This window comes from Anguilla anguilla, chromosome 2 (assembly GCF_013347855.1).
Source record: "Anguilla anguilla isolate fAngAng1 chromosome 2, fAngAng1.pri, whole genome shotgun sequence".
NCBI classification, from domain to species: Eukaryota; Metazoa; Chordata; class Actinopteri; order Anguilliformes; family Anguillidae; genus Anguilla; species Anguilla anguilla.
In genome coordinates, this window is record NC_049202.1 from 2,232,024 (window position 1) to 2,255,859 (window position 23,836).

Consider the following 23,836-nt stretch of genomic DNA (forward strand, 5'->3'; position numbering starts at 1 on the left):
ATGTAAATGTCTACTACTGCTATTATATCATATAATATAAATAAGGACGAGTGAGCCTGTTCCAGAAGCATCCATATATGTCCAAGCCGTGACGCTACCTTCTCCATTTTTCACAGATTTGGGGGTGGGGAGGAAGGTGTGTTTTGGATCATGAGCTGTTCCTTACTTTCTTCACATTTTCACATCTTTCAGTTGCTTTGGTAAAGTTTTATGTTCTCATCTGTCCATAAAACTTTGTTCCAGAACTCTTCTGGTGTGTCTCTATACTTTTTTTTTTTTGTGGTGAATTCTATTCTGCTCTTTTGATTCTTGCTGCTGATGAGAGGTTTCCATCCTGCAGTGTAGCCTCCATAACTCTGCTCTCCAGGTCTACTGTGTACAGTGGCTTGTGATACTTTCACCCCTGTCCACTGCTGATGACCTTTCTTTTAGGGTTTTTTTTAGGACAGTGTTTATTACTGAGTCCACCAGTAGGTTCTTTTTTTTTTTCAACACTTTCCAAAACTGCTGTACTTGAAAAACCAAGATTCTGTTCAATCCTTCTTAATGAATTTCTCTGCTCACTCAGCTTACAGATTAGTTGTGTTTCCAGCCAGAGTTAGTCCTCTGGTCTGCCTGATATTGTTTGCCTCTGACTCTAAATGCAATCTCCACAGCTGAAAACAACGGCTAAAGCCAAGACTGGACACCCACTGATCTTTTATGTGTGAACTATCCATGCAAAAGAAAACACCTGAGAAACACCTGTCTGTCACCTGTTAACTCAGTTTTGCACAGCTGAAAATGGGGGACTAACAGCTGATTGTCCATACTTTTGTATCATTCATATTTTCATCACAAATCCAAATGCCTTATACAGCAAAAATACCAAGTTTCACTCCATCATTACTATACTATCAGAGGGCACCATATATGCGTCTGTCAACACAAACTCCTGCAACATTCCGAAAAGACATTCCAATTTTCATACTAGGAATGTGAGACTATACATAAATTGGAATGAAACTCATTATAAACATCAGACAATAAACCAAACTTTTCTATGAATGCAGAAAGAGATCAGAAGGAAAAGATGAATGTGAATTATTTCATATATGTTTCCTTGGTAAAAATACAAACACAGAGTGACAGCAGACCTCCTTTCTTAATCTACAGAAGGGATTTTACCCCCCCTAAAACTGCCCCGCGCAGCACCTCGTGCACATTAAATATTTAGGCCCATTCGCTGTGCCCGAGAAATACCGCCATCTCAGTCTTCATGAATATAAATTAAAGCTGAATTCAACTGGAGGATTTCCAAATGCATAAGGGCTAGCGCCGCGAGAATTCGTTACCTCCCAAAGCCCCCCCCCCCCCCCCCCCCCGGCCCCCCACCTCCCCACCACCCCATCCCTCCCTCCCTCCCGCCTTATCATTTTTTCATATCAGAGAATCCTTCTCTTAATGAAAGAAATAGGTCTCATTTCCTCAACTCATCACACAGTAATATGACAACCGTGCCGCGGACGGACCCCGGGGGAGAAACACTTACCGCTGGCCGCAGTGAAAGAATGCTGTCGGAGGGCTATCGTCATATCAGTGGGACATATCCCCTCCCTCCCCCCCCCCACCCCCGAAATTTAATGTAGACTAGAAACAACGTCATCTGGGAGCTCGACACCTCAGTAACACTCAGGATTCAAGGGTCACCCCCCCCCCCCCGAAAAATATATCACACAGACAATGGGAGCCCGGTCTCTGTGAAGTCAAACATTGCCTTTTGAGGTTTAGCGTTTCTGTGGCGTCAACTGTTGCCTTTTAGGCAACGGCAAACGCATGCGTGTCTGTCATGTCCTTCGCATCAGACAGAATTTATTGGTTTTTGACGTATTTTTGATATTGCGGAACATAATTTACTAGCCATTTTCTCTTCTTTGGTTTTATTTAATATGCATATTAAAAAAGGTAAAACTCGGTTTTTTTTTTTTAGCTATAAACAGAGTAGACCGTGCAGACCAGAGACCAACCTATAAGGGCATGCATGGCAGCCGAGAATTTTTCATTGACAATTTTGTAGTTTTTTTTTTTTTCCCCAACACTGTCATTATTTGATAAGAAATAACCACCAAGACTGCAGGCTTAAAGCAAAATTCATGAAGGCTTTCCAATATTATTTATTTTTTCCCTCCTTTGCAGTATCATAATGACTGCTCTATGGTGATCGCCAAGAGGAGATTTAGGTAGGTGCCACTCTAAAAATGTGTGTGCATTTACTCAAAGCACACCGTTTGAGATCTATATTTTTCTAAAGTAGTCCCTTCTGGATTCTGCAAACCTGTAGTTACAAAACTTATTACCCTGTGTGACCTCTGCAGATTTGTGCGCGGAATCACAAATCACACAGAAAATGCCTCGTGAAACAAACTGTCGAAAAAACATTTTTTTATTTTATTCACGTTCGGTCCTACATGGGCCCCGACACCGGGTTTACAAGGACTGGGTGCATTTAAGCAGCAGACCTGTCACAGACTGAAGCGAGGCAGCCCTTTCTCTGTTTTCTCTATAATTAGGTCTCAAACCCGTCTCCCTACGTGCTCGGCGAGAGATTTTCCAAGTCCAAATAATTTCTGATTCAAATGTGGTCTGTCGTCGCAAATGCGATGTCTGAAATATATAATTGCGTTTTGAAAGTAAATTAATTGCTGAGACACATTGTTTTCTCCACACATTTACCTAGGGATTTACCACCCCTGGGCTTTCACTATCCACACATTTTTAGTCATTTGTTTGGGAACTTTATGTTGTGTCACTGCACCTGCTCACTTTGAAAGCCCTGCGAAAATTCACATCGCATATAATCACAAGCATTTAAGTATCGAATCATTCATGCTACCTGGTATCTGCTCATGAAACCAAGCAAAGGATTTAAAAGGAACACGTGGTTGTGCGATATGCTCTGCACCTTTCTGGACCTCGGCTCGCGATGAAATCAAGGCCAAGAATTATCACGCATGCTCAGCGGCGACACTGAAGTTAAGTTACCATGGCTCTCACGCCCCTTTCAACCGAATCCAAGATGTTGGGCAGGGGGATGGGATTCGGGGGGGTGGTAAACAAATCACATCCAAATCCCATGTATGGGGTCTTGAAACCAGCCAGACCTATATACTGCAGACGCGTGAATTTTAATCATTCTCACATGCAGCGTTATCGCGGGCTGGTGTGGATTTTGGCGGCAGGATGGGACTCAGCTTCGCCCGTTAAAGCTTCTCTCGTTAAAGCTTCGCTCGTTAAAACCCTCGCTCGTTAAGCCCCCGCCCCCCCGCCCCCGCCCCCCCCTCCCCCCCTTCCTTGCCGCGGAGCGTTCCTTCACGCGGGCGGGTGACGAGGCGGCGGCGGCGGGCGCAGGGCTCACCTCCTCCAGGTGCACCAGGAAGGTGACGTTGCTCCCCAGGGCGGCGGTCAGACGCCCCTCCCGCGTGTCCAGCTGGAGGCCGCGGGGCGCCAGGGTGGGGCACTGCTGTTTCCGGGCCGCGTACAGCTCCTTCACCCCTTTTGTGCAGTTGTTGGAGACCACTTTACGGTACCTGGGGGAGGGGGGGGGGTGGAGAAAAAACAAAAAAACAATTGACCTGATTTTGTTTATCTGTACACACACACACACACACACACACACACACTCCACACACACACACACACTCACACGCACATGCACTCATTACATTACATTACATTATAGGCATTTAGCTGACGCTCTTATCCAGAGCGACTTACAACAGTGTAACCAAACTCAGGATCAAGTCCACTTAAGTCCATTGAATAAAATGTAGATAAAAAGCCTTTACTGTAGTAGCATACAGTAAGGAGAAACAAGATAGTCTGAACCAAAAATATTTTTTTTTTATTTTTTTTTTTTTTTTTTTTTTTATTTTTTTTTTTTTTTTTTTTTTATTTTAATTCCACGCACACACTCACACACACATGCACATGCACTCCACACACACACTCGCACACACATGCACAAACACACACACTCACACACATGCACTCCACACACAAACACACAGATTTTTACACATACATACATATGCATTCACATGGGCAGAGATATGATAGATACTGCTGTGCATATTTTAAGAGAATAGATCCGATAAGCGTCATCGGTTCGCTCATTCATGCTAGAAACCGAAGCAACACATCTTCACAGTTAGTAATTAGGTTGCCCAATGATGTATGACCCCCCCCTCCCCCCCCCCATCCCCTGCCCCAGCCAAATAACGCTTGAGAATCCAGTGAAACAATCCACCTTGTTAATAACAGCAGGAGCCACCAATCTACAGGAGGCCGCATAAGCCTGACCTCATATCTAAAAATATCTTCAACTATCACTCCTCAGGAACCGAAGGAAAAGAAGCTTGTTTGTGTGGTTTTGTGGCCTTTGTAGAAAACCAAGAGCTGAATAGCATCACACCTGCTGGTGATATGTGCACGAATCAGACATCCTTTGAACCGCACTTTATGTCTAAATTTAGAACAGGCTTCAATGAGCACAATACAACAATACTGCACTTACACCGTTGCTTTGTACCACTGAATTGCGAGATATCCTAAACAATGTGACATCAAACTGAAATTAATTAATTGAAAAAAGAAAATGAGATTGACATGAAACAGGGTTCACAAGTTCAATATATTTGACGTGTTGGACTCACCCGGTGCTGTTGAGGTAGTTTTGCCCTTGGCTACAACTTCTGGATACCGTGGAGGGGTTAAACCAAAAAGCTGGTAAACAGTTCCCATCCGCCCGACGTTCATATCCGTAATCACTATCACACAAAAAGTAAAAATATTTGAGTCATTAAAAATGCCCTGAATCAAATCTCAGATAGACATTTTTGCACAACGGAGAATATAGTCGGCAAACAGATATAAACAGTTCACTTGTGATTGACGTGTTGGCGAGAACAACAAATCAACCCAACGGACGGGGAACAGAGTGACATTTAATCAGTATTAATACATTATTCATCATTAGCATAGTCTATTTTGCCCACAAGTACAGCAAAGTATAATTAAAATCAGGGAAGGCTAACTTTAACCTCGGCAAACTTCAAGGCTAACTTTAACCTCGGTAAACTTCAAGATATAATATGTTGATGAAGAACGTACTGACAAAGAGGAACATTGGCAAGTAAAAAAAAAAAAAAAAACAAACAAAAAAACAACTTGTAAATAAAAATCTTGTAGAGACTTCTATACCTCCTTGTTTGTGGCATCGGTGTCCTCAACCTAGTTCATTCATTCATAATTCAAAACACAATAATTTCACAAAATAATTTCAACTACTTTTTTCTTTGAAGTGTCAATCCTTAATGTGTTTTTTATCTCACAAAAAGTAGTAGAAAGTATTTTGTTCTATGTTTTGGTGAAGTTTGAATTATGAAGGACTGAACTTGGTTAAGGGCACCGATGACACCCATAACCTCCAAGGAAGGTCCTCCGGAAGAACAGAAACCCTATCCCAGACATCTCGGTGCCAGGAAGGCAGTGTCTAGGGATCTTCAAGGCCAATCAGCAAGACTGTTCTTATCTACACATCAATGGCTGGCCCATCCGTGCTGGAGACAACAGATCAATAACATGCACATACTCTTCACTTGCCTATTCAGGACCAAGGTTTCCACATAAGGTTTACTTGTGTTGCCATTTTTTTTTTCCATTACAAAAACCTGCGACAAATTCACCACTTTGCTCAGAAGGAAAATAATTTGGCCTGGAGTCAACAAATATTTGTTGTCAACAACTTTGATATTAATAGGTGCAAGGACATTTTTCTTTTTTTCCACAAACAAGTTATTTCTGATTATTGATTGCTGAACTCCTCAGACTGTCTTCTTTTGCACAGATAACCTCACACTTCATAGAGAGACAAAGTAAAGACCCACCGCTTAATTTCATCCAGGCCCTTCCTCTTAAACCTGTCTTTGTGCATCTCAAGGACTTTCATACCCTTCAAGGACTTGCTTACTCCCTTTTCTGATCAGTGAGATAACACTTGGCCTGCCGTCAATGGTCTGACCTATCTCAGCTCATTGTGTCTCACGGCTTTAACAAAGATTAAAAATGGCTTCCTGGACATCTTCATCCTTCTTAAAAAACCTCTCTTGCTGTGCTATCATGCTAACGCGGAGTTCAGCGCATCCCTAAAGGCCAGCCCTGCCTTCGGAACGTCCCTGTTGCAACACTGTGTCAGCAGTGGTCCAGAACTCCACAAAAGCATTCCGGAACTCAGAAACACACGTAGGCAAAGTTCTGGAACCTTGGATGTACCTGATGAGCTGCCATTTGCCAGATTCATGGGGAACAGGACTCTGGTTATCATCTCTGATATATAAAGCATTGAACATTTTTCTTTAAATACTGCCACCAAAAATAGTCTATGCCTTATGGCAAACTCTATATTATCCCAGGAGGTGTAGTTTTATTTCTGTTATTTATGTTTCTTTATGAAACTAGTTGTCACTCACCCATAAAACAAACTAACCTTCACTCATTTACATTGGAGATACTGAATAGCAGCCAGGTGTTATCTATGCACACATATTTTTATACATTTAATTTTCAGTAAATATGTCCGTTTTATTTCAATAAATCTATTGTCTTCTACTAAATTATGATATGGTGATTGTAAGCTACAGTAATTATTATTCAGTTGAACTAAATGTCAGTTCAATAGCATGTTATCCGTTAACCATTTAAAGAGCATGTGTATAATATAATATGCACACAAAGAAAAGTATGATTTCATTTTTCTATTAGGCAGAACCTGCTGTGAAGCAGATTTTAATCCTTTTTGACCTTTTGACAAGCTCTAGAGACAACAGACTGGCTGAACTGTTTCACGTAGAAACATTTCTCTCTCAGCGTTAAACAATATGGATATAATTTTGCTCCAGGTAAGCCCGTGATCTATTTATAACACAGCATCATATGTCATATACTACACATTTGTTTTTACATAATACCATGTGGTGCTGTATATTTTCACTGCACTGTTACGTAATAGAAAGTGAGACATCACATAATATTGAATTCTCTTGTTCAAGGGCAGTCATTAATGTTGCCATGATCCCCTCTAAACCGTGTGTACACACTTCAAAGTCAATTAAAAGTTTCTGTTCTAGTTTTTAATTAAAAAGTTTTAGAAATCCTTGGATTCGTATTAAACCGAAACGCGTATTTGAGTTCCGAAAATGCACCAAACGCTAATCGAAACAAACAGGGAGAATAATGGATTCCAATTGAACTCATAATATTTGACCTTGAGTGGACACCATTACCATATGAAAGTACAGAGTCCAGTCATTCCGAATAACATTTATTCAGTTTGCAAATAACACCATTTTAAGAGCCAACATTACACACGACACCATCCAGCTATTAATTGTTACAGTACGAAAAACATATTGGGTCAGTTTCACAGACACAGATTAAGCCTAGTCAGAGACTAAATTCAATTTTGAATGGCAATTCTCCATACAAAACACAATTTAGTCCAGGGCTAAGCTCAATATGTGTGTGCAAAACCAGGCCACATATTTCATGTATTTTAATGCAAACAGTTGCTATGGATTCAAATACGTGTCTGTGCTCTATTGATCTTGCCTGGTGTAACTGAGCCCGCCAATGTGACCAGAAGGTGGGGTTTGCTCTTTTTTTAGGGTATTCCATTGGTTCCAGTACACCAGACGAGATCAGTAAAGCGTAGAAAAGTATCCGAATCCAAAACAAATGCGTAGTTGACCCAGGTCTGCAACACACACAAAAACCTGAGAAGGGAGCGTGCCAGGAAATTCAAAAAACGGATTTCCCTCCGATCTGAAAATAAAGGTGTAGAAGGAGAGCTCGCGCTGAAGAGGCCCTGGCTTCCGGCCCGCACCGCACACAAAGGTGAGGCGGCCAAGCCGCGGGAACTCTGAGCGTGAGCCAATCCAAAGGTTACCGACAACAGCGCCGCTCACTCTCTCTCTCCCTCTCCAGACGCTAAAACAGTTTCATAATTAAATTAACATGAAGTTCTGTTTATTTCAGGTGGGTTTAATTGGTACACAACAACCACAAATAGCAGCCTTCCAATGTAGACTGTAAAAAAATATATATATATACTAAACAAAACAGCAGAGTTTTGGCACAACTTTGAAAATTGTCACCATGAGATGGAACATGCAGTGCAGTTTGTTGACTGGATAAAACTGAAAAAATAAAACTAAAAGCTTGTACTAACACAACAATACGGCGAGGGGGGCATGTAAGTCTTTGTGCAGGGCCTATATTCAAGCAGAGGGACTAGCAAAGCTCCAGTCCAGCGGTTAACGATAAGAGCGCCCCACTCTCCAGACGCCACTGAGACACATAAACTATTCCAAACTAGTCCATCAAGCAGATTGTGAGGGAGCTTGTTCCCTCCCCCCCCCCACCCCCCACCCCCTTCCTGGACACCAGCCATAACCTGTAGACTGGCCGTCTTGCAGAAGAACAACACTCCTGAGAACTCCACTTTGAGGAACACAAGGTGCTCCCAAAACAATCTTCCGGCCAAAAATACCTTCGCTAAGAGGTCAAGGGACTCTTGAGGAGGACTGAGGAAAGGCATAAGGATATGTTTGTCAGTGACGTACTGTATACGGCACACTTAAGGTCAACTGCATTGAACACAGTTATAACCTGTTCTATTTTACTCCACTTTGTTCAAATAATTAACACGTATCAATTGATTATTTGAATTTGAATCAACTCACCTCAGCTCCTTGCTACAGAAACTTGATAATGGTAATCCACAACACTGAGTTATGATTCATACACACCCGTTCAGAAAAAAAAGAATAAAAAAATCTTCTCCTGGTTGTAATAACTGGTGGAGAATGCAGAGCATTCTATATTGAACGACAGCCAGAAATACTTCAGATGGCCATATGACTGTCAATATGTCCCCACAAGAGACAGGAACACGCTATTCCTACAAAAAACACATCCAGAGCATCATACAAGGCTTACATTTATTTAAACGCTGTACTCTCGGTAACCCAGATTTACCCAAGTGCATCAAAACCAGGTTTTCGAGTAAAGGAGATCACACCGCTGACAGGGATACAGTTAAAGACCTGGGTGGAATACAGTCCCAGTTGCCTTGAAGCACTGACATGAACTGTCCCTGAACTTTGCCACTTACAGAAGAAAAACAAAGCTTAAGAGAGGTCTGCATAAAGACAGACAAAGAGCGGCTCCATCGAGCCTACGCGGTCATCAGCCCACGTCAACATTACGATACGAGCTTGGAAACAGTTTTTCGTTCTTACGCCGAGGACCAAGGGAGAATTTAAACACAGAAAAACACACGCTCTCTAGCCATGATCCCTTGTGGCCTGACTGGAAGATCAGGCAGGCTGACCACATCTTTGAGGTCCACGCGTAATTACATGCCATGGTATTTCAGCTTGAGGGGTTCACCGAGATGCCACGGACTAATTAGCATCTGCATAATTTGCGTGCCCTTTGTACAAGAGGTTAGGCTTGTACACAGTATATCATCAAATATTCATTGTTTCAACATTTAGGCCTTGTTTCCAGGTCATAGTTGCTTATTTTTTTTCCCAAACAAGAACGACGCGAACGAGAAAATGACTGCGGCTCCTTTCACCGATACAGAGATTTGTGCTGTGCGAAGTGCCATTTTACACCACAGGAAATGAGGAATAATTCGACTTACCATTCAAAATCGGAGGCCTTGCAGATGCAAGGCTCGGCGGATAGAATTCGGGCGTAGTCTCTTCCCAGCATGCAACGGTTTCCTGGCCTCCGCTTCATGTAGATTTGCTTCTCTCCCATCACACAGGGCTCACCCTATTAAACCACAACAGTATGGAAGAAGCACTTAAATATTTATAATAATCTGATAGGTATAAAAGGAAAAGGGCAATTTAATAATTTGATTCTTGATTTCTGATTGCTCAGTGGCATTAGATATTGGAGATAGACAGACAAATAACTGATTGTCAAAAAGAGAAATTGCATGATGCACAGCTGTTAGTTAAGTTACAGCCTACTATGGATTGAAAATTTAGCAAGGGGACATTTCTACACGTTTCACATTACCATTTAAGCAACCAAATCAATACATTCTTGCTTTTGCACAATGTTAAGGCAATGGCTGAACACTGATCTCGTGATCTCATTTGTATGTGCTTAATGGTTTTTTGTTCTTTTTTCTTGGACGGAATATAGCTCAGCACCAGTTAATATTTGATGGTAGGAGCCTGTCTATATGTGACAATGGGGGGGGGAAATTTATGATTTGTCTAGTTTGTTTAGCCTGTTTACTGTAGCATATGACAAAAAATATACCTGCATTACCTTTACTTTGGCCAGCCGTTTTGTGTAACAGATCTCTACGTTGAACAGATTAAACTTTATTTAACGCACTGGAGATATACGACCTCCCCAGGAAACTTCATCACGTGCAGATTAATCATCGAATCATTCAGAAATTCTCCTCAATCCTTGAAATTGACCATAATGGAATATTATTCTTGAGGTGATATGGGAAAGATTCATAATGTTGAAGAAAATTATAGTCAGTAAGTTACCTAAATAAAGTAGTATGGAGATTACTTTTATAATAAATATAATTTCACAATTCATTTCTACTTGTTCTGTATGCAGATATATATGCAGATATTTAACCTACTGTATTAACACCACCTTAATTTCTTTTGCAACTCCTTTTAAATCGCCTATTATGAATAACTGGATTACAAACTTCTACTGTTCAATATTTCTGAATTCTAAACTTATTTTTTTCCTCTAATCAGAAGATGAAAGGTTGGCTTAATGACTATATGTTGTAATGAGCTGTACACTGTGTTTCGAAATGTGCATGACCTTAACTTCAACAATAGGGCTTTTACTTTAAAGCAAGCAGCATTAATATCGGCCTGACATAACTCATTCTAATAGACCGGTTGTTAATTTCACAGTGACTGTGACTGCGTAGAGCCCACGTATTTCTGCATTTCAAAAAAAAAAAAAAAAAAAGGGAGATTTTCAGTTTCAGCATTGAAAACCCAGTCCTGCGTTTCACACGGTGTGCTCGTAGCTTGGAGACCTTCATTCTTCTTTTTCCTCAAACAAGCCCACCACCCCCTACTCCAGATATGGAATCACCACCTGTGTGCCTATTGAGTCACCACAGCCGCCCTGCCCCCACTCGCTCAGCACTGCGGCTCAAACATACAGCGCCCTGCTGCAGTTGTGTGCAAACTGCCGACTATTTTTTCACTCGATGGCGCTGCTAGGGCAGGCACCGCCAATCAGGAGAGAGTTTCCACGGCGACCGCCGCTGATACCCTGTGGACTCCTCCCCCCCCGCCCCCGCCCCCGCCCCCGCCACAGGGCCTGGGAGAGGCCGGATATAAAGCAGGAAGTGCTGACCCCCGTTTAAATGCATGTCCCGCCGCCGAGGACTGTCGGTTACAGTCGGGGAATGACACAGCCCCGACTGTAACCCGTGAATATAAGGCCCAGCACATTCACCATTGCCATTCAGGAACCCTTTAAAGAGCTCCATACTGTATACCAAAACATAAGCAGCATCAGGCACTACTCTACCTTAGATCTCTTGGTAATTCCCACTGGAATTCACAACTTATTTCACCTTCTGGTCAAAATGCAAAAACAGGAAGGCTAAAAAACTTACTTTTATGCCCATTTTACATTTTTGTGATATTAGATTAAGTTCTGATATAATGGCACACTACATCGTGAATCATTTCTTCCACAAGACTTGGACCTATCCACAGGTCGATATGAATGCGGAGTTTCATTACAGTAAGTCATAAAAATATATTATCTGATTGGTCAGAGTGGACAAAAGCATACAGTAAATGTCATTGTTTGATAATAATAAACTGCAGAGTGATAAAATGTGGATTTTTTTTATTTCAGGTATTTATAATTTATACCCTCGTTTAGTCTTACCTGATTATGGAGGTGCCAGGTCTGATAATCTCCCTCAGTGCATCTCCGGGTGAAAATGGACTTGTAGTCTATTTTTATGAGCTGCCATTCAGAACGATGACTGAAGTGTCCAAAAAACCTGCAATATCGCATTTAGACGACACAATGAACAGTTACTGCTTCAATCAAAAAATGACAATTTAAACGGATCGCTCATTAAAATCCTACCGGGGAATGTAATTCATTACAACACATTAAAAGGTCATTTAATTTGCAAAAACAACTCAACTCACCACAAAAGTACCTCTATGCATCATTATAGAAAAAGTCCTCTGTGCTTTTAATATTAATTTTATGCAGCATTTGCCCATCAGTTGGTACAATAACTGGAAGCTCTCGTGAGCCTGTTCCTGGTCTTGTATACAGTATGTGTATACTGGTTAAGGCACTGGTTTTCAAACTCGGTCCTGGGCACCCCGGTCTATGCTGGTTCTCATTCCAACCACAATTGCAAGACCAGAATTTTAACAAGCTGTTAATTTTTCTTAATTACGCTTTTCAAGTTTTGAGGGATTATTTACCCTCTTGAGCCACATTATGTCAGAAACAGCTACGCATGCCAAGAAGAATAAAAAACCAACATACACAAGAGTCCCCAGGACCACTGTGTTCAGGATCTGGGCTTGCAATTCAGAGGTTGCAGGTTTGATTCCCCTGATGGGACATCACAGTACCCTTCAGCAAGGTACTAGACCTGAATTGCTCCAGTAAATGTAAGGCTGTATAAATGGATATAAATGGATACAAGGGTCTGTAAAAGAATCTAAGCTGTGTAAATCATTCAGGGGAAGAACCTGCAACATCTACCGAGCATCTGCTAGATGCCTTAAATGAGAAAAAGGCTGGATTCGGAATTTCGTTTTTTAAATTGTTTTATTTGCTTTTCATTTAGTCAGTGTGGGGCGCAAGCCGTGAGGTTTCTGTGCTGAACTCACGCCCCCCAAGCAGACAGCCCCCCCCCCCCCCCCCCGCCTCCCTCCCTCCTTCCTCCTTTTCCGCCAAAGGCAAAAGTTAAGCAACACCGTTTTCAAGTAGTTGAGGAGCGTTGACTCACGTCATTATCTGATTGTCGATGCCGGGCTCCACCAGGACTCCGTCGACGTACAGGGGCACTAAGGAGACGCTGTGCCGGCTCCACTGCCTCCCTTCGTCAAAGCTGACCCTGTTAGCGACACAACACACTCAAATCTCATTGGCTGCCGTGGACAGAGAGACAAAGGTACACATGCAAGAAGGCCTGCAGAGACATGTCAAGCCTGTTTCATAGGGGGGGAAGACACTTTCGCCTTAAATGAGACAACACTGTGCATATAGGGTTGTGCACAGCGGAATGACAACGCATTCATAGTCACGATTTACAATTCGGTCATTTGGTAGACGCTCCTCGCCGAAGCAGCTCACAAGAGTGAATTTCACGCGATAAGCAAACAGCACAAGGGCTACAACAAAAGTTGTACAAGCGCAGCTGTCGGAAATGTACGCCTCAAGAGCTGCAAGATGAAGTGAGAATTTCCTTCCTTTTTTTTGTAAATAAAAGCTACATGTGATTAATGTACTATCATCTACTGCATAAACCAGAGAGACAAAGAAACTTTCCAAACTTTCATCCCAAATTTGCACCTGAACGTGCTGACAGCTTATCAACACCACGTCAGGAGAGGGAGCATTGGAAGTCTTTCTGTGACAAGATTGAGACAACGGAGAGGGAAACGGCTCCTCTCTCTGCCTCAAACCGAAATTTGCCTTCATCTGCCAAAGGGCATTGACGGATCTGACAACAGGAAAAGCTTTCAGATGCATCCGTTACGAGAGGATATGGGGCTGAAACTTTTTCGCTGTTGAGGGAAGGCTTTGTCTCCTGTGGACGTGCACTCCAAGACTAAGTTCAGCCACGGGCAGAAACTTGAAACATTAAGTTGAAAAGAAAAAAAAAAACAGAACACCACACTTCACGAGTTCTTGGTCTTAAATTTGAAAATTCTTCCAGAAAAAAAGCAGAAGAGATTTAGATTCAGCCAGCTAGAACTGAACTGCTGAAAAGACTAAGCTTTTTTTCCCCTCCACCCTTACAGGCACGCATTTGTTAAGGCTCAGGATTCAAAAAATGCAATTTCCCACCCCCCTGTGGAAGTAATACAATTCTGCGTATTAATATCGTGGTTAGAAATGAGGCGTTAGCTCATGCTGTCACAGACTGTTCAGGGCTTAAATCAGAAGAGAAGGCATGTTTTTTTGCTGTTCAAGGGAGGTTGGTAGGGGACGTGAACCCCAGCTTTTTCCATTTTGAGTCGGTTATTGGATTTCACCACAACAGTACAACTATATTTTTGTGAAATGGGACCACCAGGTTTCTTATTGGGGGTATGAGACAACATGTGGTTTGCATTTATTCCTTGTCTCTCTCAGAATGATCTGCACAGTGATTCATCAGTTAGTTATTATTTTAACATGTACACAGTTACAGTTTTTGTTTTCTTTTTACCCCCATCTTTTCCATATGAAAAACTGCAAAAAAAGGTTTGGGTTTTATTCAGTAATTTGAATAAACAAAATCAGAATAGAACATTCAAAATGGAATATTTTGAATAGATAAAATTGCTTTTTATTCCTTTGTGACAAAACACACGTTTTTCACTGGAAGTAAAAACAAAACAAAACATAAAACAGAATTATTATTATTGTAATGTACACAGGCCTTGACAAAATTCTCCCATGAGGCCGTTCTCTTCAGAATATAAAGTGGTACAGTACCTGCATCTCAACTTTAAACAAAAATGTGGTGAACACAAAAGTCCAGGGCACACACACACACAAAAAGCACATAAAAGTGGCATGGAATTGAGTTTTATGTTGAATTTTAAATGCCAAACCATTCAGCAGCTGGACTGCAGGCTACAACCCCGCAGACAACCTTGTCTCATGCAGTGTGCAACTCGTCATAAATGAATGTTTGCGCAGAAGCTCTCAGCCTCTCTATACCAACGCGGAAGGAGTCCTTTGGGGTCATTATTGGACACCCTAGACACGCCCATAGACTTCAATACAAACCCTCTGCCTCTTTATGTTGACGCCAAGGGTGAACATGTCATATCAACGTCAAGAGTAAAAAGTAACAGTGTGTCTTGCAGAAGTATTGCAGAAACAGCTAAGACAACATTCACAAAACAAGCACCTACGATTTCAGTGTTTCCAATAAGAGTTTGATACTTACCAAATATTTCTAACCGGTACGGTTGCTTGTTTGACCGCAAGCAAAGCCCCTCCTTTATCCAGAAACCAGATACTGTGCTCTTCCTCAAAGATCTGGAAATATCCCCGAGAATATTTAGTTATATCACTGTACAGTATAGCGAATAATAATCATAATACTAATCATAGCATATGAAATGTTAATTATATGTTTAATGATATACTATATGTTGGAAGTTTAAAATGGTTAACCAATGTCAAGGTGTGATTCAATCTTACCTGTCTCCAGTTATTTCCAGCGTCTGAAGATATATACATCCCAATGTTATTGAATGAGAGCTCCGAACCAATGTTACCTAGGGAGAGGATTTGCTCATGAAATGCCATGTCAGGTTTTATAAAAGAGCTATCTTTATAACAGAGACACGCAGAGACCAGTTCATATATGTAATCTACATGGAAGCAATATTTCTGCACCAAAATACCATACCAGGCAGAAAGAGTTAAAATAACATTTTGGGATGGATGCTATGTTTGTATCATCAAAACAGTGCCAGAGAAATCTGTTCTCTCAGATGAATAGTTCCATTTCCCCTTGTCAGAAAATGTTTGACAGCACAGTTGCTTTTTCGAAAACCCGGCCTCTAATACTGCCGTGAGCAGTACTGAACTTTCTAGAATCCATTAAATTTAAACCTCTCTAAAATTATTTAAAATTACAGCTTGAATTCAGTATTCGATCTTCAGTTTGTCATTTAATTTTGACCAAAAAAATGAATTATTTTTTTCATCATAAAGTTTGCTCACATAATATTGATTATCACTTACTCCGCCAAACTTTTTAGTGAAGAAAAACAAACTGCAACACATTATTTTGTTTGTGAGTCAAAGTTAAAGACAAAGGTTATTTTGAATTCAGGCCTGTATCCTGAAAGGTCATCCACATTGATCAACCCAAGCCCTAGCCTTCACCAATTATTGTCAGTGGTTCATTAACAAACTGAATAATCACATTTTGCAATTCATGTCTCATTGGTGAGGATTTATTTATTTATTTTGATTCTTCACATTTTATTTTTTATTGTTAATGTCCAAATTTTAATATGTAGAATATGGAGACATGTGACATGAAATTTGGTCACCGTCTTATTGTTACATAAATTAATAAGAATTATATCCTTATTTATATAAAGATATATACATTATATGAATATACAAATATTTTAAAATTACCACACACAACTACATTCATCCATTCAATATCTATACCCGCTTATCCTAGATCAGGGTCGTGGGTGGGGTGCTGTGTCCTATCCCAGCATGCATTGGGCGAGAGGCAGGAATTCACCCTGGTCACACGACTATACGATGCCCAAACAACTAATAATAATTACAGTGGTATACTGTTCTGTATGTGCTTACCAGTGGCCACTATGATTCCTGGAGCAGAGGATCGGCTGCAGATGCTTCCGGAAGTGTACGGGTTTTCAGCCATGTGAAGATGAAGGTGCAGGGAACAGAATGGCTGCGGAGACAGAGAAGGCAGGCTCCAGCTCAGGCTGATCAACGTATCACTGTCATAGGTCAGCGCTGCCCAACCCTGTGCCTGGAGATCTACTGCCCTGTAGGGATTCACTCCAAACCTAACAAAGCACACCTCATTCAACAGCTAGAGCAGGGCTGCCCAAACCTGCTCCTGGAGATCTACCGTCCTGCAGGTTTTCACTCCAACACTCACAAAGCACACCTCATTCTACTAATAAGAAGCTCAACCAGACCTCTAGCTATTGAAATGGGATGTGCTTTGTTAGGGCTGGAGTGAAAACCTAGAGTACAGTAGATCTCCAGGAACAGGGTTGGGCAGCCCTGTCACAGGTGCTATAAAATATTTAAAAAACCAATGATGCTCATTAAGACAATATCCAATGATGTGCAAGTGTCAGCGTAATGCATTTCGCTGACTGCGTAGCAGAATGATTTAGAGGTAATGATTTAGATAAAGCTTGATGGATAAAGCTCTCAGGATTCATTTCCAATTCTGGGAACTGTAAAGCTTGTGAGAAATACCAAACAAATCCACAAAGACACCTTAAACTAAATCCAAATCCACCCTATTAAAATAATGCATGGCGTCATTTCAGTAAAATACTATTTTAGAGATTACCCAGGTAACCCTGTGAATCAGTCACAAATTTGTTTCAACGCAGGTCTGACAGCAGCATTGCGATCGCCCGTCCTATGACTGGATGTTAAATCACACGTTATCAGCAAATGAAGGCATTTTACAACTGCTGCAGCAATGACTAGTGGCATATACACCTGCTCCTATAATGACTAAATAATGGTGACATAAACACTGATAAAATAGCATAAACACTGATGTGTTCATTTGATACATCAGTGAGCCCAGGGTTCCATTTCAATATACTGCAGTGATACGATTTCAATGACATCTTGACCCTTCGTATCATACATTACTCACAGGCATGCACACGCGCACACACACACACACGCACACGCACACACACACATCCTCCCCCCTTCTCATTCTCTCTCTCCCCCTCATTCTCTCTCTCTCTCTCTCTCTTTCTGAGGATTTCTTTGAGTAATTTGGCAAGCATTTCTTTTTATAATGTACTGAATAATTGAAAAGAGAAATGCACAGTTTAGCGTTTTATTGTTTTGGCATTTAATTTAATTAAAATTCATTTTATTTTACTTTGCAGCAATCCATTCATGCCTGCGTATGTACACGGATTAGTTCCAGCAGAGTTTTTAATTGCTATGATCGGTCATTAACACAAGGAGGTGGTTGGCCTGACATGAAAGTGTCATGCCAACTCTCCCAGGCCACTGATCACCTCAAAAGTCAATTATATCTGTTCAGAGACCAGAAACAATAAAACGTTCCCCTTCATCTTTTCATTCGACAGCTTGACGGAGCTGTAAGGACACCAAGGGCAACTGGATTTAACTTTGTAATCAAAGGGAAAAGGGCTCGGCTCTTAATGCAATTAAAGTGTCATATAAACGCACTGTTAAAGTTAACATGTGACCCATTTCTCCTACCCCGCATACCCCCCCTGAGTCATATGCATTCTGTAACTAACATTTCAGAAACATTTCCCTGAGGGGAACTTAAAAGTACCGACGAAGAGAATGAGGAGAGAGAGAGCAAGGAGTGAGATTCTGGAGTGTCATTGTTTCCAGAACAGCTTATTGACATCTAATCGTCATGGTATTATGCATACTACACATTATGTTTTTGTTATATTAATTCTTGAAAATGTAAGAGCATTGTTTTTCGGAGGAAGTACTTTGCTAAAAAAAGATATTCCAAAAATAAATTAGCATCAGAAGAAATTAAACCTTTTATTTATGAACATATTTCAGAGAAAAATAAATAAATAAATAAATAAATAAATAAACAAACTAAGAAGGGTATAATTGTTTTCTGGTCAACTTATCCTTCATGGCTGCGCATTGTATGTGCGAATGCCTCTGGCTTAACGTATAGCTGTTAAAAGCTTTAATTGACTATTTATTAATTGTTTGTATTACACAACTAACAGAAGAAAGAAGATGAACCGAGGCATTCAGAAATGTAAATATGGCATCTCCCAAAGCAATTAGTGTTCTTCAAGAGGCTTATGTTTTTTTGTGTTAAGCAAAAAACATGGTTGAGTCAGAAAAAATAAAATAAATACATTAATAAATAAAAGACAATGGAAAGGTATGAAGACAAAATCAAGGACAGGGAAAATGAACGATACCCAACAACAAAATCTAGCGAGAGAGAGAGAGAGAGAGAGAGAGAGAGAGAGAGGTGTGGCGGGCAAGTCGAGTGACAACCGAGAGCAATATCAAGCCAGGTCTACGAGAAAACGCGAGTGAGGTCTGACAACCGACAGCTTAGCAGAGCATGGTGTGGGAGCCACGTCTGACACATGACACCTGATGTCACAGTGAGGGAGCGATGGACAGGGCTGTCCCGAATTAGACTGCCGGGGGGGAACGGGCGTACTGTCGGGGGGGGGGGGGGGGGGGGGGGGGTTAACGGGCCCGAATCCGCCCGACAGACGAAGGCCCACCGCCTAGACCAACCCAGGAAGCCCCCCCCCCCCCCCCCCCCGGCAGAATAGTGCTAATTGAGCCGTACGTCAGCGCAATCAATGTGGAGGCCCTGCAAGCGTGAAACTGAGGGAACGAGCCTGTCTGTCCGCCACAGAATCGTACAAGAACACTTGCAGAGATTGATTGGCGGGCCCTTGACCTTGACGTTCGGCGATGATGAAATCCTGGAACCTACAGTAACTCACCGCCGTTGCGGACTTATGACTGTATGTAGTGATTTCAGTTTTGGAAGAACAGGGCGTGTCCTCATGCCACTCACGTAACCAAGCCCCGCCCACCCCTTCACCCCTGTCCAATGAGAATTCTGATTGCGAGGCCAGTTACGTGTCGAATCTAGGGCCCAGTTACCAGTAAATAGGCCCCACGTCTGCCCAGATGTCACACAATTTTTTTACAGCTCGCGTGCACCCACAATAAGCAAAAAAATATGATCAATTAACTAAACTGTTTAGGTTTATCACCCAATTAGGCAAACGAAAAACCCAAACGTTAACTGTTCACAATTAGGCTGTAAGCAGCATGAGAGGCAACCCAATAAAAAGCGAGATTAAACCAAAATGCCACGCTTCCCTCGGTCCCGATTCCCAAAATAACAAAGAGCAAAGGAGGACGGAGCGTGTGCGAGCGAGAACACACGAGAGTGTGCAGTACGTATTACATCTTAACACATAACATGAGGAAAGCAATCAAGTGTGGAATTCAATCACACACACACACACACACAAAGGTAGGTCTTTCAGTGCAGTAAGCCTGTTACCGGTACACAGGAATAAAAGATGGCAATGTGCCCAGCGACATGTGCGAATAAAACTGAATTTGTTCAGCGCTGGTATTTCTCGCACTGACATCACAGGTGTATTACTCGAGGAGCGGCCTCCATCACAACAGCGAGCGCATCGGTCACCCAAGGTGAGTGAATGGCATGAAGGAGAAGAAAAAAAAAACTGAGCCTGGAATGCTTACTAACCTTGCTTCAGTAAGCTGGTAAAAAAAAAAAAAAAATTACCTGTGCAAAATAACCTCCACGTGTCTGAACTGTTGAAGGTGAGCTGTGGTTGTTACAGCTGCACTAGCAACGGGAAACTCCACATTGTTCCAGAACCGTACAGATTTTTTTTGTTGTTGTTGTAAGTTGCAGCGCATAATTTAGCACACGCATTTGAAAGTAAATGAAAGTACTTCAGCAGCTAGAGAAACTAAAGGCGCATGTAGAAAAAAAAAAACTTTCATTTAAGTCAATGCTAAGGAAAAGGACATATTTAATTGTCTATTTTCAGTCCATTTGCATCTTGTTCTGGGCATGAATTCCATTAGCGAATTTCTGCAAGGTGCATAATATTAGCTGCAATTTTATAAATAACTTTCAGAATAATAGTTAACACAAAATTATGATTTTTTTCTGAAAAAAAGTTTTTAAAAAAACTATATGAATATAGCATGTAAACATAAAATGTAAATAGATTTGACATCACTCACCAGAATGCAATGGATCTCATTGCCAGCGAGGTCTACAGTTGGAGCCTGTAGCAGCCGCCAGTCTCTGCCCTTGTTGTAGGTGATGAAGGTCTTCACTTGGTTCTCAAGCTTCCTGTTGGCTATGAACATCCCTTTGATCCCTGCTACCTGGGAAAAATGGAAAAGGCTAAAAAAAACACACACGCACTCACACACACAAACGAGAAACACAGGTATTCTTTCATAACAGGATTTATAATTATTTCGATTCAGTCCTTTTTTTCTTCTTTTTTTTTTACCGAACATTGAATCTGGGGCAACACAAACGAGCTGCACTATTCATCAAGCGAAAGGTCACTAAAAGTCAAAAAGTAAATGAAACAAAAAAAAAAAAAAAAACCCAGTAGACACGGTTTATATCAAACTGCTTTGTTTGAAAAAAAGTGTTCAGATGTCCACGGTACTTCTCCAGATCTGGGGAGAATAAGTGGCACTAATGGGCACTGCACTTGACAGTGTCACTGAGATGCGATGGGGAGGTGCAACATGGGTAATGAGCAACCCTTCTTCAGATGACCACACACGTCACTCACCAAGGTAATTATTTATCACCCTTTATAAATTCCCTCTGGTAAAAATCAAGAGGAGACATATTCCGATTCAGTCACAGCACATCTGTAATTCAAGATCTACTGTATAAACTACATCTCTGTTTAGAAAAAGATAAATTTAAACAATATTTGGCTGCCAGTATGTAATATTGTACGTGATATAGAAAATATGAAAAAGAAAATGGATCTGGATCTGTTTTTTTTTTTTTTTTTTTTTTCAGAAAGCAAGAACAGACTCCATTGAAAAGCTGTCTCTTTTGATAATCGAATAGGAAGGAATTCACACTGTTTGTGTGAATGTGAGCACAAGGCAAACACACAATAGGCACAGGTCTACCTTTCTGTGGGGGGGGGGGGGGGGGGGGGGGGGGGGCAAACAGACAAGGGAACTGTCCCTGTGTGTTCACATCGAGAGCTGTTACTGTCCGTGGACAACCTGCAACACTTTCCAACGTGCAATAATGAAGGCCTCGGTGATGTATTGCAGATATGGATCTGCTGCTGAATCAGTACTCTGGGGGGGGGGGGGGGGTGGCGGCTCAGAATCTTGGCAGGAGGCTGCAAGTGCATCATGAACAGTACATTAACTAAATCATCTAATGCACCACTTGCTAATTTAAAGATATTTTTAGCTCTCAGGCAAACGACCAGACTGGGGGTGGTGGTTTAGATGTATAGAGGGACTTCAAGTTGAGCTACGTAGTCACTGCAGCAGCGCAGTTCCATATTTTGAATTGGCTGTAATAGTTATTACATTCAGTAGGCGTATATAGGGTGAGCGAGTGGAAACAAGATCCTTCTGTCTTCCTTTCAAACTCAATGATGGGGATTGGATTCAAAACTGTTAATTAATTTATAAGTCGCTCACTGCAAGATAATTTAGATTAATCGTGTTTTGATCCTTTTTGTCCCCCCTAATCAGGCAAATGCACTCCATAATGCTCAAAGCAAGTGATGAGGAAATGCATTTTAAATATCATCAATAACAATTAAACAAGAAATTCTGCTAAGACACAGATAACAGATTTAGTCATTTTCACAAGAAGTGAGAATGAACAGATTGAAAAATGTACCAGACACTAATAAAGAAATATTTATATGAACTATGCAATTTTGGAATATATTGCGGTATATATTGAGGTAGTTACAGATTCACAGGGAACAGGACCTGAAAACAATACTTCAGCTTCCCTAAAGCTTTTAGGTAGTATGCTGAATAGAAAAGATAAGCTGCTATTTTTGTGACTCGACATTGTTTACCTACTTTTTGTAGTGCTTTCTTTGCAGAAACATGACAGCACAAAAGGCTGAAACTATTTGTGTGTAAACTTGTGGCAAAATGTACCCCCTCTTATTATTCTTCTTGATTATAATAGCAGAACACAGTCAGACTCTAATACTTCAGCCAGAGCTTATCACACTAAATCAATAAAACTGTATTATTTAACCAGCAAAAAATGAAAATATGAGGCCTCTGCTGAGTTTCCCATTATTCTTTGGTTTGTTTTTCTTTTTTAAATCCCTCTGGAAGTACTGTATTACAAAGCATTTCATCACTATTTGATTGTAAAGAGTACCATGCAGGCTAATGACTGGTTGTTAGAATAGTTAATACTGTGGTAAATTTCAATACCTTGAAGATATCCCTGTAATATAAAACACTGTCAGCGTTTCCCAAGCTCCCGTAAACCGCGTTAGATGACAGAAGTCCCTGTGAACCTTGAAGGGTGCGGAGCAGACGCATAGCAAGCTAACGACCGCGCGGAGGTAAGCAACGTGCCCTTTTTGGAGGCGACGTTGGTCGTGAACACATACCTCGTACAGGTCGATCATGATGTTTCCCTCCAGGCCCTTGCTGGTTTTGACGTTCTCCAGGGCCAGGGTGAAGTAGATCCCGCGCGGGTCCGAGATGTACAGGTTGTACGTGTCGTTCTGGTTCCACTCCTGGACGGCGGCGAACACCTGGTTCTCGTCCGTGCTGATTATGTGCATGTCCTGTCAGGGGGACAGCCGTTAGCGCAAGCCGCCGCCGCCGCGGCGGAGAATTGCTTACGCCACTGGACAGGCCAGGAGTGAACTCTCAAAACAGGACAGAATCTTCGTAAACACCCTACTGAACGGCAGAACTCTCAAAACAGGACAGACTCTTCATAAACACCTTACTGAACAGCTGAACTCTCAAAACAGGACAGACTCTTCATAACCACCCTATTGAACAGCTGAACTCTCAAAACTGAACTGACTCTTCATAAACACCTTACTGAACGGCTGAACTCTCAAACCTGAGCAGACTCTTCATAAACACCCAAATGAACGGTTGAACTCTCAAACCTGACCTGACTCTTCATAAACACCTTACTGAACGGCTGAACTCTCAAACCTGAACAGAGTCTTCA

General features: G+C 41.5%; 1 protein-coding gene across 2 annotated transcripts in view; it reads right to left on the reverse strand.

The window, feature by feature from the left end:
- The window catches only part of sorcs3 (sortilin related VPS10 domain containing receptor 3), a 204,037-nt gene that overhangs the window by 14,386 nt on the left and 165,815 nt on the right, over positions 1–23,836 (reverse strand). For both annotated transcript variants that reach the window (XM_035402854.1, XM_035402855.1), the window contains exons 9-18: positions 23,256–23,435; positions 20,851–20,997; positions 16,663–16,765; positions 15,520–15,596; positions 15,263–15,354; positions 13,106–13,213; positions 12,013–12,130; positions 9,746–9,879; positions 4,692–4,805; positions 3,395–3,566 (exon numbers count right to left, since the gene is read on the reverse strand). In XM_035402854.1, the coding sequence (XP_035258745.1) occupies positions 3,395–3,566; positions 4,692–4,805; positions 9,746–9,879; positions 12,013–12,130; positions 13,106–13,213; positions 15,263–15,354; positions 15,520–15,596; positions 16,663–16,765; positions 20,851–20,997; positions 23,256–23,435 (1,245 nt within the window). The remainder of the gene's footprint in view (positions 1–3,394; positions 3,567–4,691; positions 4,806–9,745; positions 9,880–12,012; positions 12,131–13,105; positions 13,214–15,262; positions 15,355–15,519; positions 15,597–16,662; positions 16,766–20,850; positions 20,998–23,255; positions 23,436–23,836) is intronic.